The 17,246-nt window shown below is 35.0% G+C and overlaps 1 protein-coding gene across 2 annotated transcripts; it reads right to left on the bottom strand.

Moving 5' to 3' along the window:
* Window positions 1-9,836: 9,836 nt before the first annotated feature.
* Window positions 9,837-16,544, bottom strand: LOC148847880 (Pentatricopeptide repeat (PPR) superfamily protein). Of its 2 annotated transcripts, none has more exons than XM_088950556.1 (2): window positions 15,805-16,522; window positions 9,837-12,608 (listed from the first exon to the last, which is right to left on the bottom strand). In XM_088950556.1, exon 2 carries the CDS (start codon window positions 12,539-12,541, stop codon window positions 10,406-10,408), a length of 2,136 nt encoding a protein of 711 aa, XP_088806682.1. In that variant the 5' UTR covers window positions 12,542-12,608; window positions 15,805-16,522; the 3' UTR covers window positions 9,837-10,405. The 2 variants fall into 2 exon arrangements, 1 of the variants encoding a protein (XP_088806682.1); XR_016100923.1 differs by lacking the exon at window positions 9,837-12,608 and adding an exon at window positions 14,809-15,057 and having other exon boundaries at window positions 15,805-16,544.
* Between the last annotated feature and the right edge of the window lie 702 nt (window positions 16,545-17,246).

The raw sequence follows: 17,246 nt of genomic DNA, 5'->3' as shown, positions 1-17,246 counted from the left end.
CCCATTTTAATTTATATATTAATTTGGTTAGATCTTATATTTTTAAAATAAATGGAGCAAATAACAAGTAAAGCACATAAATATCCAAGATACCCTTTTTTTTTTTCTGTATTGTTGTTGATAAATAGCCAAACATTCCAACAAGCATCATGCGCTGTTCCAAGTTGCACCTCCAGCTACACCAAGTTGCATCCTCTGATATTTTTCTTAAATTGTACCACTCAACAGCATGCGGTGCAACTTCTAGTAGCATAAAGCAGCATTTATTTTACATAGAAAATGTTTTTTTTTTCTATATCATATAATTTGGATGGTAAAAATAAATTCATATGGCCAATTTGTTCCATTCAAAATCCTAATCCTCTCTCTCTCTCAATTTTCCTTGGCCGACTCGGACTGGATCCGGACATACTTGAACCGGTGAGCTTTCCAAACCCACTTATTTGATGGTTTTTATGGGTTGTAATCAGTAAATTTGTTCTGGTTTTCAATCTGGTCCGGTCCAATTCTGGCAATATTAATTGGAGATTAGTCCCGGACCAATAGAATTTAAGAGAGGATCCTTCCAACCCGACCCATTTCTGCCGTGGCTTTTCTTGGGGTGAAGGACCCGAAAATCATGGCTTCAAAGAAGGAAAGGAGCCAAGCCAATGCCAAGCCATGTTGTACAATGCTAAACCGAACTAAGCCAAGTTAAAAAACAAACGGAAATGGTATGTCATGAATTCAGAAGTGATCCAAAAACAGTGATTGGGAAGCCAAAACTCTGTGGGCCCAGCTTCGTTGGCATTGACATTTCCAGAACTCAACAATAATTTAACCCCATAAACCCACACACTCACCTTGCATCTCTCTCCATTCTCTCTTCGTCGTCCAAATTATACATTCATGGAGACTCCTGAAAGTCATGGAACCCAACCCACATTGCCAAGAAGAGAGAAGATGAGAACCAAACAAGAACCTGAGAGGACTGAGATGGGCCACATACTCCATCATCAGTCCTCCAATGGCCCCCACCGGAGAAGACGTTCCGAGATTCAACAGAGGCTCGGAAGAAAGAAAAGGAGCAACAGTTCCATCAAGTCCAAGCTTCACGGGAATGTCTTCTGCACAGGAGAATGCGATGAAGACAAGGTTGGGATTCAGAGGAGGATCACCACCCTTCAGAGGATTGTTCCTGGAGGTGAGTCACTTGGGGTAGAGAAGCTGTTTGAAAAGACAGCTTGTTACATTGTGTCTCTGCAATGCCAGGTTAACGCCATGAAAATTCTGGCATGCTTTTTTGAAGGCTTGGAGAAAGAAAACAACAAGTTTGGAGGCTAAACCACCATCACCATCACCACCATTATTGTTTCATTGCCTTTGCTCTCCTTTTAAACTCAAACTCAATTGTTAAATTCTGATATTTTCTTCTTCTTTTTCCTTTTGTTAATCTTTAAATGGGTTGTTTTTTTGGCCTTCCCTATGAAAGAAGATGAGAGATTAGTTATGCTTAATTTGTTGATTTTTATTTTTTGTCTCTCCTTTTTTTATTTTGGAACCAGGAAATCTAATTAATTATGTGAAGATATACTAAACATAGTATCTTGGGGTGTTTTTGTAAATTTGTAGCTCATTTCTCTTGAATTCTTGATCAGTACATGGACGGATGGACCTACCTCAGAAATGGCCTAGAGGTAGATCCACGAATGCTTGATCTGTTGTTTCTCTTGGATTTTTAGGGGCTTGAGCAAGAAGACAGGGAAAAAGGAAAATAGTTTTTATTTTTTTCCTTTTTAGTGGAGATATACATCAACTTTCCTTTGGTGGGTTCCTCTGGTAAGCTGGTTACTGGTTAAAGCCATATCTTTATGCCTTTTTACTTCCTGGTTTAGATGAATTTCCATTTTGTTAGGGCTGGTGAAAGTTTAATCAAATTGATTTTTGGTTCATGTATTGGTAGCCTAAGGTGCAACATTCTATACTGATATGATGACCTGGAGTCTACTCATCCCCCGTGTATATATGGTTTTACAGTAGATAGCTAGAATGGAGAGAGAGATATTGTTTTGGCCAGATGTACCAAATTGGCAATTTGGGTCAATTCAGGTCAGGTAGCAAAACAGAGTGGTGAAGTGCAGTGATTGGCTAAAGTGAGTATCCTTAGGGGCATTTGGGTCATTACACCCATAGAATTTGATTATCAAAATGCCTTCGAAATTTTTAGTGAAGCTACTTGTTGGTGGATCCACCTAATGGAGGAATCTTGTAGCCAATCTGGAATGGCTATGTGTCTACTTTTGCGGTCCGCATCATCCCTATGTCCCTCCTTGTACTGAAGTAAGGCCAAATTATGATGTAATCCATCTAAATTTTCAATGAAGTTTCAATTAAGAGTCTGTTTGGGAGAGCTTCTTCATTGACTGAGCCGATTTGGAGAAGCTACCTGACGTAGTTTCATCAAAAAGTCGATTTTGCAGCTTCTGTGAGCCTATTCTTGACTTTTCGGATTTTCCGCTACGTAGATACCTTCCCAAAACGGGCACTAGGAAAGTTTGAAATATGACTCCATGGAAATTTTGAGATCCAAGAATGTGTTTAAATATGGAAATTTTCTTAAGGCTTACCAAGCAACCTGACTTGCACATCCATTCTCTTCTATCATCAAACTGTGCCCATACCTAGAACTTTACGGCCTACGTGTAGGGGTGAGCAAATGGGCAGGTTCTGATTGGAATTAAATAGAACCAACCTCGAATCAAAGGGTGCCAATGGACTGGTTTTCGATTGGATCCTGTCTAGGATGGATTGGACGGACCAACAAGACATATTGAGTTGGACCAGTCCAGACTTAAATGATTCAATGTATTTATTGGATTGGGTTGGACCTAGTCCATCTATAATGAATTTATATTGGATTGGGTTGGATTGACCCAATCTGGTCCATTGATAGAAGATAAGTTGGATTGACCCAATATCTGGTTCATTGATAGAAGATAAGAATATAGGTGTCAATGACCAGGTTTGGGTTAGAATTAATCCAAGTTAAAACAAATTTGAACAGATTGGATGGTCTAGACATTGGATTGGATCAGTCCAAAATGTCCCAACCTTTCATGCTTGGGGGAAGGCTTAGATGGTGATGAATTATGTCATCCTTAGAAAATTTGTGAACTTGCTTAGATAGGAATGATGATGAATAGGGGTGTCAATTGGAGTGGATTTGGTCCAATCTGAATCCATTATAAATGGACCAGGTCCAATAGGTCCAATCCAATCCAATAAATGTTTTGGACCAATTTGGACCGGTCCAATTCAATGTCTGTTTTATCTGTTCAAATTTATTTTGATTTAGATTGATTTCAACCCAAACCTGGTCTATTGATATATATATACACGTATCAATGGACCTGATATTGGCTTAATCCAACCCAATCCAATATAAATATGTTCAATCTAGTAAATATTTTGGACTGTTTGGTCTGTCCAATCCATCCAAATTGATTTTGGACTGGATGGGGTCCAATCCAAAACCCGTCCATTGACACCCTTAATGATGATGATAAATTGTGTTATCCTTCAAAAATTTTGCATTTTTGTGAATTTGTGAACTTCCAATAAAAGCTCTCTCAATTTTCTGTTTCCTTTTATTTTCTATCAAACTAAATACAACCTAAGTATATACCTATGAGTTGGAGTGGAATCCTCAACCCCCTACCGGTGTGTTTTAAAAACTGACCCGGAGGCCAAATTATTTTTGCTGTCAGGTCATGGGTCACTGCTTTGGCCATTTGGGTTGAATGGGTCAGACCATGCCATGTCGAGGCCAAATTGTGTGTGTAAACATATATTTATTAATAAATAATACATATTTATATTTTACATATAATATATCTATTATTTAATATTTAATTTATTTGTAAAATTCAATTTTTAATTTTTTTATTTGTAAAAATATTAAGAATTGTGATTTAAAGCCAAAAAAAGGTTTTACAAAAATAGAAAGTCGGACTACTTTTTACCAGGTCAACAGTTTTAATCAATCACCGGGTTTTAAGAGAATTAGACTCAGAATCATGGCTATGGCTAGGTGACGGTTCAAATAATTCGACCAGTCGAGTTAACAACGGGTTGTAAACATTGCTCCTCATCAACAGTATCATGCTTAAAGTCAGCCCTATCTCTGACAATTACAAGCATCGACAATGCTCACTGATCGGGTCAATCAAGAGTTTTCTCAATGTGGATCAATCTTGACATATGGAAGGACTATGTGACCAATATTAGCATTCATCAACTTGGTGTCCACGTCAGCCCCGCCAATATACCACCTCTGAAATAAATTGATAAGTGGAAGATTCTGATGTACTTAGACCTCTATATTGCACCAACTAGTGGTGGCTTAGTTGATCATTAGGGGTGTTTATTCGGTTCGTTCAGTTTGGTTCGATTAAAAAATAAAGCCTAACGACATTTTGATTAAACCATTTTCATGAATTTGGTTAATTGAAATATAAATGTATGTTATGTTTATATTAATAATTATTCTTAAAATTTATCAACGTTTTTAAATAAAGTATATATTATATTTATTATTAATATCAATAATAATATATCAATATTTATAATTAAAATATAAATATGTATTTATTTTCAATTTTTGGTTCAGTTCTGTTGATTTTTTTTTTCTTAAATGAACTAAAAACCAATATTTCTAAAATCCCCCAACTGAACCGAACCGAACCAAAAGCCAAAGTAACCAAATCAAATTGGCTCATTCAATTTGGTAACCAAATTTGAACATCCCTACCGATCAAAGAGGAGACTCAAGGTCAAATCTCATTGCCATCAAGGTTGGAGATTATGGGTATGGGGATGAGCTACCTCCATTTTGTATTCCAATATTTTTAGCCCGCCATTGAACAGTTGAACTAGATGTTAAATTGTTTGAACTGCCATTCAGCCCTTTTTTAGGTCCAATTTTCCTAAAGCCTACAAATTCCCTAAAGAAATGTTTTCTTGGTCAAAGATCCATCGACGAAAACAATTGAACCATTGACCCATTCAACCTAGCCACCAGGTCATGGGTTACACATTAAAATGTATTGAAATTTTTGGAAGCCATAATTTTATGCTCATTTTTTAGATTAGGGTAATCTTTTTTTATATTGGGTAACTTTTTTGAGTCTATCTATTTTCCTAAGGAGCCATATTAAAGGCGCCTTGGCCCACTATTTTTGCCAAAAAAAAAAAAAACAGATTTTGGCCTCAAATTTCATTTTTATCCTTTTATTTATAAAAATTAAAAACTAAAATAGAAATATAAATTAGACCTTATATAAATCAATTATATACATATATTGCATAAGAAACATAATTATATATTATTTAATTGATACGATAAATGTTTATACATACATATGTGTTGACGTACTCCCTCCCCGATGATTAAACCATTGACTTGTGACCCAGTGTTTTTAAACCACTATAATAGCCACATGGGTATTTTAATATTTAAGAAAATTATAAAAGCCTCCTTTGATTTTCTGACAATAAACTTCTGTGATTTGACACTAACAATAACATCTCCTATGATTTAAACAAAAAAAGTGCAACTACGTATGTTCCTTTAACTTTCATGTGAAAAAGACATTGCATGATTTGCATCTGCCCTCATTATCATTATCAGCACTTATTGTACACAATTTAATTAAAATTTCAACTTTACCCTTCATCACTTTATCTCTCTACTCATTGTCGTTGCCTTGTTTCAAAGGATAAAGGCTGAAGTGAAATAAGAAAAATGAATCTATTTTTTCTGGGGTATGTTAGCAAATGGATATCTGAACGAAATTGGTCAAGGGCAAGTCTTGTATTTTAAAAATTTAATGCAATGTGCTTTTTTTCATTTGAAATGCTAATAAGGGAGGTATTTGCACCTTTATTTCAAAACTATAGGTCAGATTTATGTTAGGGTCAAAACACTGGAGACTTTTATAATTTTTTCCTAGTATTTAAACTTAACCAATGTTGAAAGCTCACCATGACCATCAAATAGCCAGGACCCAGGAAGATTATAGGTTAGCTCGTTCAACCGTTTGGTTTAGTCTCCAGAAATTGAATTGATGTATCCTCTATAGAAGTCTGAAATACATCAAGTGGTCAAACCACCTCATGAGTAAAAGAAAATAAGGTTTGAAGGATATCTACCAACCTGCTGCAAATCTCATAGCTTCATCAATCTTGATACCTTTGAACTCTTTTCGTAACAAAACACTAACGGTTATTCACAATAAGATTCTTAGAAGCATGGGGCACCTTGTTTTTATTCCTTTTCTCAAAGGGCCTAGAAGACTACATGAATCATGCTCCACTAGAAGACTTTCCTCCAACACCCAACCATTTCATTTCTGATATCGAAGAAGATTTGATATGCTGAGAGGCAGATCCAATCCCAGTCTAAGATATGTAAGAACTATTTCCAAATGTCCAAGACAACAAAAAATGGAGAAATAAGTAATTAATTGATTCTCCGTCCTGTATATATGCATAAAGGGGAGGTATTTGTAATTAGGCCTTCTCCTTTGAAGCACAATGCATATATTCACCTTCCCAAATGGTAGCTTCCCAAACAAAACCCCTTTCCCTTGGAGATATATGGGAATAGGGTAGAACTTTTAGAGGAGGCCATGTAGAAAAGGAAGGATTGAGTTAAAACCACCTGGTTCAGGGCTTCAAATCCTATCATCAAATTTAAAGGTGATAGAACAACAAATTTAAAGGAATTTAGGAGAAAGGCAACCTCCTCAATCCTCTAATATTTCTAGCAAAGTCAAAGCCCTGTGCAATGCCATTTGGAACAAAAGAGATGACATCAGAAGCAGTGGAATCTCCAGTTGTAGAAATATTAAAAAGGCATGGTTAATCCAAAGAAGAGAACTTTTCCCCACCAAATGTCAGTACCAATATTTAACTCTATAGTCATCACTCACATCTAGTTAAACAAAAAGAACAGACCAAAGCATACCTAAGTTCTTGGCAAGTATAGGGTCAGCTAAAATACAAATCGGGAGAGAAAAAGAAGCTTATATTTATTGCATGTATAGCCAGCAGTATATAGATATTTATGTGAAAATATAACTGAAGATGTAAAGAAAAGGAGTAACCTATCTCTAGCCAGATTTAAAAAAGAACAGTACACTCTGTTCAGATAAGCCTCTTACTTGGAGTGATGAACTAGTTTTTTGGTTAAGTCTATATGAGATGACCTGATGTTAACTATCCAGATTGGAAACAGTTTATCCTGATTGTTAAAAATAGAAGAAAGATGTTTCCAATTTATGCTCTGAGGCATGTACCATCACCTTTGCGGGAAAATTAAAAACTTCTGATGGCTATGTGCCATCACCTTTCCACACTGGCTATCTTTATTTATGGATATATTAATTACACTTAAAGAAATAAATGCAATGATTATCTGCAACGTTCTGTTCAAATAAAATATAGAAAATATATTTGTTAAGAACTTTACGAATACCTACTTCTCAAGGCTACTAGGTCTCTAATGGTGTGAATCATAAGACAGGTAATGGGATCTCATGAAAGCAAAAACTCTACAAACACTCTGAAATCATGGGAATCTAGCCACACATTGGGAACACCTCCCCATGAATTTAACATACATGTATGGGAGATATTCCCAATGTGAGACTGGATGCCGTGCTTGGAGTTTTTGCTTTCAGGAGATCCAGACTTTGCATTAACTTGAAGACAGAAATTTGTTATAAGGACCTTTAACTAAGGATGCAAAGTCCGGACTTTGCATTAACTTGAAGACAGAAATTTGTTATAAGGACCTTTAACTAACATACATGTATGGGAGATATTCCCAATGTGAGACTGGATGCCGTGCTTGGAGTTTTTGCTTTCAGGAGATCCGGACTTTGCATTAACTTGAAGACAGAAATTTGTTATAAGGACCTTTAACTAAGGATGAGTCTCTCAATGCGTTTTGGATAAAAAAAATGTCCCCTTGAAGCTTGACTATTGAATGTCTGAAAATTGCATCTTCAACATGAAATCTCATTCATGAGAGCATTGTGAGGCTGTTCTGTTAAGCAGAATGAGAATTTTCTCAATGATAATTTTACCTTTACAAAGTGCTGTGTTTCCTAAACTATGAACAATTTAATACATTTTAACACAATTCCGCTAGGGATCTTAGACAAGGGGAGTGCTGCCACCTTAGACTATTATCCTCTGTTATGATGCAATACAGAAACCCATGAATTTGGATAAAAGGCACATTTATTTTATAAGGGATAAAAGGCACAATTAAATCATCAAAGTTTCTAAAGAAAGGGCAAATCATCTTCACCTCATATTTGAAGATGACAGCATACAGTTCGCCTCATATTTGCCAGGGATCTTTGCTAGGTATAATGGTAAGGTTGAGAAATGTGAGAATCCAGGTTCAAGTCTCAGAGCAGCCACTTTGTGACCCTCCCAAGCACATTTTCAGAAACTTCACAGTATACAATCATTTTAAAACTTCAATCCAATATCATCTAGAGAACTTCTGAAAATTCTTGTCTTCTCTCTATGAACAAGGATCCAATACAGAAAAAAAAAAAGCATAGATACTGAGAATACCTTTATGCTGTGTTTGGTTTGAAGGAAAAAGCAGGGAAAGGTAAGGAAACCAATACAAGATTGTAAAGGTTTCCCTATCTTTCATTTCCTTTCCCTACCTTTTCCTTCAAACCAAACATAACCTTAAGGAAAGTAAAATAATACATTAAGCAAAAAGATCAAAATTTATATGCTCATAGCAACAGCAGCAACAACAATGTGCAATACCTGTAAAGTGGTATGAACAGACAGTATGCTGGCTCGATAGCAGATCCTCCATCAACGCAACTGGTGGAAACAGTGTCTAATATCATGGTCAAAATGCAACCTATACTCTAAATACCAATTTGTTGAAATAGACTGCAATCCATAAGCCACAATTAGGAGTGGATCTGAAGCAAGCTATTCCTGAGCCATTTGAGCTTGGCTCACAAAAAGCTCAATTCGGCTTGGTCCAAATTAAGCTTCAAGCCAAACTTAAGCTCAATATAGGTTTGATTGCCAATTGAGACAAGCTCAAATAGTATGAAGCTCGGTTTGTGAAGTTTGCGAGCCTAATCAGTGCTCATAAGTCATCTATACACCAGAAGAGCTTGATTATTATATATTTGTGAATTGAGTTGAAATATATGCATTCAAAGGATTTCAACAAATTGTTGTTGAACTGTGGATTTCAAACAGGTTATTGTTAGTTTTTAGTAGTTTTGAGTTGAACATGTTGTTTTTTGTATATTTTATGATTTTAAATGTTAAATAAGCAAGTTATTCTTGTTAATTTGATGAGAGCAAGCAATTTTGATGTGGTTTTGTGGTTTTTAAATGTTAAAATGTAGGGCAAGTATTGAGTTTGAGATTGAATTCGAACTCAAGTAGGCTTGGTTCACAATCAAGCTCAAGCAAAGTCGAGCTCAAACATATGAGCTTTTGAGTCAAGCTGAATTCGAGCTATATTTCTAGCTCAAATCAAACACGAGCCTGAACTCAAGCTTTATGCTTTTCTCCAGAGCCAAACTCCAATGGTCTAATATTCGGCTTGGCTCAACTCATATCCAACCCTAGCCAAAATAGTTAAACAATGCTATGAAATAGAATAAAAAATGTCCAATGCAGTAAGAGAAACTAACACTAAGCTAGATACAATTACTCACACAGAAAGTTATCTCAACTTTCAGGAGATTTCAATATTCCTCCTGAAGTTTCTATCTAGGGTCCATTACATTGAGGCATTCAGGCAACGTTTCATTTATTCAAATAATCAACAGTAACAAAATATTAAGTTCAATATAGGGACCATTAACTCTCTTCTACTTGAAATTAAAGAAAAATAAAAGAAAACAAAATCAAGCGCCAACCGACTTTAAATGCTTTTCAACAACATTTCCATGATCTCTATCACTTCTCTGCCATCAATAGTTTCATAAAGAGTGTTGGGTAAATTACATGTATAGCAAAGAAACTATTTTTTTTCTTACAAAAATCAAGTACGCATGTATAAGATTGCAAGAGATTGTTGCAAACAAATTTGTTGATAAAACTAACATTATCATATTTTACAATTAAAGCTAAGGGATTCACCATGATTTGTTAATAGTACCTCTGCGTCTTCTAGGCAATGGCCATCGTCATCCAAGAAATATTCTCTGAATAAAATATCAACTTCTCAATATGTACAAATTTAGTTCTGACCTCTGAAAACAAAATGAAGCATTTATACATGTTGTGACTCATATGCTTAACAGTCATCAGATGCACTATTCCTCCCAAAACATCTTAAAGAACAAAATTCACAACAGCGCTACCAATAATCCCCACAAGAACAGTTGCCATTCCTAAAGTGATGGAAACGACTAGAATCTCTTACAATGATCTCACGCCCAACAATTTTTGCTATAAGCTTGATGGCAGAATGGCAATCCCCACATACACGAAGGTTTTTCATTACTCTTATGGTACTACCTTCGACAGTAGTAACCAACCCAAAAACAATAGCAAGTCTCTCACTATGATAAGATAAAATTACTTCTTTCTGTTCATCCTCCACATCATGCAAGGCAAAACTTCGATCAGGGACATAGCCAAGCTCCTTCAATTTTCCACCCAAAAAATCCATCTTCTGATATATTTTTTCACTCAATGGATGGGACCTATCTCCACAAAGAAACTCATGCCTTGACCCCTTCATTGTGACCCAACTATAACCTGGATTCTTTACAATTCCTTTCTGTTTCATCATCCCTCTTATTTGTGAAACATCATTCCATCTACTAGCCGAAGCATATAAGTTAGACAATAAAATATAAGCTGCACTATTATGTGGTTCTAGATCAAAAACATACTGTGCAGCTCCTTTGGCCACTTCTAAGTTAGCATGCACCCTACAAGCACTAAGCAAAGCTAGCCATACCATAGAGTTTGCTTTCACTGGCATTTTTCTGATAAATTCCTCTGCCTCCTCCAGTTTCCCACATCGGCCAAAGACATCTACCATACATGCATAGTGTTCAAGCTTCACAACAATGGACTTATCCTGATTCAATTTCTCAAAAAAATGCATTGCCTTATCTAACATCCTAGAATGGCTACAGGCAGTAAGCAAGCCAATATATGTGATTTCATCTGGATGTATCTCCTCATGTACCATTTGGTCAAAGAACTTAAGAGCTTGAATGGCATACCCATGTTGTGCACATCCAACAATAATAGAATTCCATGAAACAATGTTCCTCTGGCTCATTTTATTGAAGAGGACTACTGCATCATCTATGTTTCCACATTTAGAATACATGACAACAAGAGAATTACCCACAAACACATCAAAATCCAATCCAAGCTTGACAGCTTGTGCATGGATAATTTTTCCTCTATCAAGAGCTTCTAGCCCACTGCATGAGTATAAAGTGCTAGTGAAAGTGGATTGGTTGGGAACTATTCCTACCTTAATCATATCATTAAACACAACCAATGCTTCTTCATATTTACCGTTTAGACCATAACCTGTTATAAGGGCTGTCCACATAACCACATTCATATGAAGGTTTTCTTGGAAAATCTTGTGAGAGTTTTTAACTTGCTTACAGTTTGCATAAAATGTGATGAGTGAAGTAGAGATAAAAGCATCAAAGACGTACCCTAACTTGACAAGATGTGCATGAAGTTGAACACCTTGATCTAATGCTGGTATGTTTGCACAAGCCGTTAGAGCAGAAGAATATGTGCTTGCAGTAGGTATTATTAACCCTGAATCCTGCATCTCCTGAAAGAGAAACAAGGCTTCACCACTCCTCCCATGTTGATCAAGCCCACCGATCATTGTGGTCCATGATATCACATTCCGAGAAGGCATCTCCTCAAACAACTTCAGAGCATCTTCAATTCTTCCATTACTACAATATCCAAAAATCATCGAGTTCCATGCAGCAGTATCCCTCCAAGGCATCTTATGAAACAAAGCCTCAGCCATTTCAATTTTTCCAAATTGCAAGAACCCATTCAAGATTGTGGTCCAAGAGATAACGTTTCTCTCCGGCATTTCATCAAAAAGCTTCCGAGCAATAACTAAATTACCACAATCTAGACACCCCTTCATCATTGAATTCCAAGAAGCAACATCCCTGACCGGCATTTTGCAGAATAATTCCAATGCATCATCAAGTCTTTGGCTTCGTGAATAACGTGCAATCATCATCGTATAGAGATAAACATCAGGAGAAGTGATCTCATCAAATAGCCGACGTACTTCCTCTAATCGTTCATATTGGATGTGATACGAGATCATTGACTTCCACGACGAAGTACCCATTCTGGCATAATTCACGATACCCATGAAGGAAGAGAAGGATTTCTTGAGAGTACTTGAGAGCCCAAAGCGTGAAGGAGAGAAAACAATCCATGAAAGTAGAACATTTCGAAAAAAGGCGGGAAAAGAAGGCATAGTACAACGTCAACGGCTTCTAGCAGGGGCTAGCCGGCTAGATGGGGCAACAGCAATAGCGATGGCTCTGCAGTGCAAACAGAAACTGAACTTGGTTTCTAATTCTATTAAGCTGAGCAGGTTCCAGCTGCTGCAAGTTGTTAGCAAGAATTCTTCTATTGCATTTCATTATCTTGATTTGATTATCCATAGTCTGGTTTTGAATCTTTTGCAAATTTTGGCGAAATATTGCATCAGATGATTAGATATATTTCCATCAACATAGCAGACATGAACCGATTATAACTTACATTCAACAGGCAAGTGGCTAGTAAGTTCAATTTGAGGGAAATTAAAAGTTGACATCCAGCAAATTCAAACTTAAAAGTTGGAGTTTTTTTGAGTTTGATTTTATGTGCGCACGGTCAAGCATTCGTTTTTACCAAAAAAAGGTCAAACATACCGAAAGTTAAACGGCATACCAGTATACATAGTAGATGGTACCAGAATCATAAGCGAAGATGAATGTTTACAAAGACCGACCCGGAGGCTGAACCGTTTTTGCCTCCGGGTCGTGAGTCAGCGGTTCACACACATATTGATATATACATATGATTTATACTTTATATTTAGGTCTAATTTATATACTTTTAGTTTTAATTTTTTATTAATAAATTTTAAAAATTGAGATTGAGGCCATAAAAAGAGTTTTTTTTTGCGAGAAATAGCAAAGTAATAAGTAGAGGTGTAAAACGGGTCGTGTCAGGCCGACATGGCATAGCCTGTGGGTGGCTTGCGCAAAGTGCGGATCATGTTGTGTCGGTTCCCGGGCTGTCTCGGGCCATGCCGCCCTCCCCTGTGATAACTTGGGGGGTCGTCCTGGCACAGCCAACAACCTAAGCCCGTGAGGGCCCGTGTTGTGCAGCGGGTTGGGCTGGTCCATGGGCCAAGCCGAACGTGAACTGGGCCAAAGTTATTTATTTAAAAAATTGAAAAAAAAACTTAAAATTTTAATTTTATATGAATTTTGATGTATACAATTGCTTATATATACAATAATTAAATAAATTAGTATAATAAAATTGAAAACAATTGTTTATTTTATTAATATATTATTATATAATTTTAATTTATATAATATACTATATATTATATATTATATATAAATATATAAAATAATATATATGGATTGTGTTGGGCTGTGCTGACATGACTGAGCGGGTTGTGGGCGGCATGGCCCGCTCAATCGTGCCATGTCTGCCTAGCCCGCGGACCTAAAACCTTAGGCCTAGCACGGTCCACACGATCGTGTTGGGCTTGACACGGCCCATGGACCATCATACTGGGCCGCGCCGGACTGGTCTAAATTCGTGTTGTGCTGCAAGTGGCATGGTTAGATTTACACCTCTAATAATAAGATATGACCTCCAAAAGTTTCAATACATTGTAGTGTGTTGAAAATATTAGACATTGGTGAAGATAGTTTGGCCATCCAAGTCAACGATGGGTTGAAAATATTGATTTGAAAAACTCGAATTAGATTTGGATTTAATCTCATTCTATTTCATTTTTTAAATAAAGAAAATTTAAAAAAATAATTACTTTTTATATGAAAGATAAATTTATATATACCTTTATAATATAAAATTATATATTTATATATTTGTATATTATTATATAAATTTTGTATATTAAAATCAATATATATATATATATTATAATATAATCAATTTGGATTTTAATTTGAATAAATGGAATTAAATCTGCATTTGATCCGATTATGTAAACAAATCGTTCAAATCCGAGATAATGAATTAGATTGTTTGATTGGATTTCAGACCATAGGCAAATGGAAAAATCCAAGATGAGCTTTATTTGATTTAATTTTATGGAAAATTATATGAAACTACCTTATACCTTAAGGACAGTAACACTTAAAGCCCAATTTTTCACTTGCCATAAAAGAGCTATCCTATACTTTCAAATTCCAATCATCAACACTCCAATTAAGCAGCTGAAAGATTTGCACATGATGCTATGTGCATATTTGTACATTTCAAAATCCCATAAATACTCTTTGCATAATTCTTTAGACCGTTTTACCCTTTCCTTCAATGATTCTCTAAAATCCTAGTTGTTAACCCTTCCTATCTTCATTCTCGCACTTGGACGAACAAATTAGGCAATAATTACTTGAGTTATTATTAAATTAAATTAAACTAATAGATACATAAACGTTTTGGAAAATAAAACAGAAAAATCATAAAACAACACAAGAATATATGAAGTATAAAATTTAAAAGGAAATGCTGAAACTAACACAAGCAGAGTGCAAACAAATCGTTTTGGGGCATTTTAGGAAATTTACCCTCACCATAACATCAATTAATGGACTGGACTTCAGTGATGGAATCAGAACATATAGGATAGCCATCTGTCACAAGTGAAAGTTCAAGCTTATGCCCCTATTTGGGAGAGCTCATTTTGATAAACAAGTGTTTATTTGGATAAATGCTTACTCCAATAAGTTGTCGTGACTGTTCAGTGAAAAAGCACTTATTTCAGGGTAGTATACGTATTTCCAAAATAATGTGGCGGACTAAGACATAGCAGAAAGAAAATAAGCAGTTGTTGAATAGAAACTTAAAAATAATCTGAAAATTTGAGCTACTTGAACTTAAATAAGTGCTTATTTTCAGGAATAACTACTTATGTGTGATCATGGCGATGATCATTCCCAAAGGGCTAGTGTTACTACCCAGAGTAATGGGTAATTCCCTATATAATTTTCCCAAATTTTGTTGATCCATAAATTCAGCACCGGGGGCTGTCATGAGCCAATCAAAGCTATTGCTGGAATTGGGGAACTTATGGCTATTGGTAATTTGGTGTTAAAAGGCTCACCAAGATATATTATGGTTCAGTCTTAGGGAAGGCAATTTCAACTTTCCTGACCCAATAGATGGGAGGATGAGAATTGCTATGGCAGAAAGGGGATGGGGATGGGGATTAATAGGGATCCCCAATCGGGATCGGTGTTAGGGATGGGGAATGAGGTTCCCGCCTTGCCCCACCCCAATCCCAATTATATATATATATATTAAATATTATATTATATATATGTCAAAATATATTTAAAATATTATATATATTTTGACATTTTTATTTATATTAAGTAAATTTATTTTTCAAAAAATACTGTCAACTAAAAAATTTTGAAGATTCGGGTTCCTATGGGGAATCTGTCCCTATCAATGATTGGAGATGAAAAATATGATCCTCACCTCGTTGCCATTTCTATACGGCCTTGGTTGGATATGAACCATCATCGTTCACAATATATGAAAATCTTGATCTTGTCAAGAGAGAAAATCATGATCATTGCAAGGTTTAAGTTATCAATATGATATGCCTGATCAATGACTGTTACGTTGCATGAGTGGTATGGGGTTGGTGTGCATTCTTTGTACACGTAACAGTTGGCTCCGTCTGTATCGTGTGGAAGAATGATTATGTTTGCTAGTCACAAAGAAGAAAGGGAAAAGGAAAAAAATATATTAGAATCAAGAATAAGAGGAAAAAAGCATTTTTTTTTCTTCATTCAATTCTTAAAGCTTAGTTTGGAAATTGTACAAATACAGTATATTAAAATAATATAAAATACAAGATTTTGTGTTCTACATATTTGTATTTGCACTCCTTCCAAATGGAGCCTAAATGGTAGATATGCATATTTCAGTGTTTGAAATGCAATTTTGTTATTAGACCTCGGATGTTTTTTATTTTTTCTTGTTGTACCAATTAGATCTATGAATTTTCCCAAAAATTGAGAAAATAAAAAAATAATTTTAAATAGGTTTGACGGTGGAAAGAACTATAAGATGGACCTATGGATGATCCATCAACAACATATGCCCAAAAAAAAAGATTTTTTTGTAATATTTGATAATATATAGAAATAAAAATAACAAAACAGAATAATTATTTTCGTAACTATAATTTATGGAGTGTATATTATATAATATGTAACTTATAAATTCTAATGGATCTAATAGTTTTTAAATATGCATATTTCTTTAAACTCCTAGTTAGTATTTAACAGTTTAATTTATAATAAATAAGTAGCAACATGTTGATTATTTACAAAATTATTTATAAAATTGACATAGTTTACATTAATAAATTTTAATAAGTTAAAACCCATTGACTTAATTTTTTAATAGTTTGCAAAATAAAATAAAATATAGAAAATTTGATTAAGTAATTAAAATATAACAGTTGTTTTTTTATTTCTGTCTTGTATTCTTTGATTTATGGATCTTGTGCACTTTCATAGATCTGATTCATTTTTAGATTAATCATATAATAATGTTATTAATGATATCTATATGTTCTAAACTCTTTAATGCATTTTTATATCAAACATTAAAGTATGTATTTTTTATGTATTTTTATCATTTATACTTATTTCAACCATAGATTTAATGCTTATCAATGTACTTGTAAGAATCTCCATAATTCGAACATGGTTCAAACTTCAAAAAAGTAACGTTACTCAATTTCAAGAAGTTAAAAGCATACCATCGCCAAGGCTTATCTGCAGACAGCGGCTGAGCTCCAACTGACGCTGAGTTGCTGACCTACTATTATAAATTACGATTGACAGATGGCTTAAATTCTTCATTCTTTGATATATCGACAACTTGGAAAACCACTTCATATCGCA

The sequence above is a fragment of the Nelumbo lutea genome, chromosome 6, assembly GCF_056320005.1.
Source record: "Nelumbo lutea isolate HS-2025 chromosome 6, American lotus-T2T, whole genome shotgun sequence".
Classification (NCBI taxonomy): Eukaryota; Viridiplantae; Streptophyta; class Magnoliopsida; order Proteales; family Nelumbonaceae; genus Nelumbo; species Nelumbo lutea.
Note: the sequence above shows the minus strand (reverse complement) of the source record. Positions and strands in the feature narration are given on the sequence as shown.

What these genes read in the sequence shown, in the direction of transcription:
- LOC148847880 (XM_088950556.1), bottom strand. Translation starts at nt 12,541, where the DNA reads ATGCCTTCTTTTCCCGCCTTTTTTCGAAATGTTCTACTTTCATGGATT.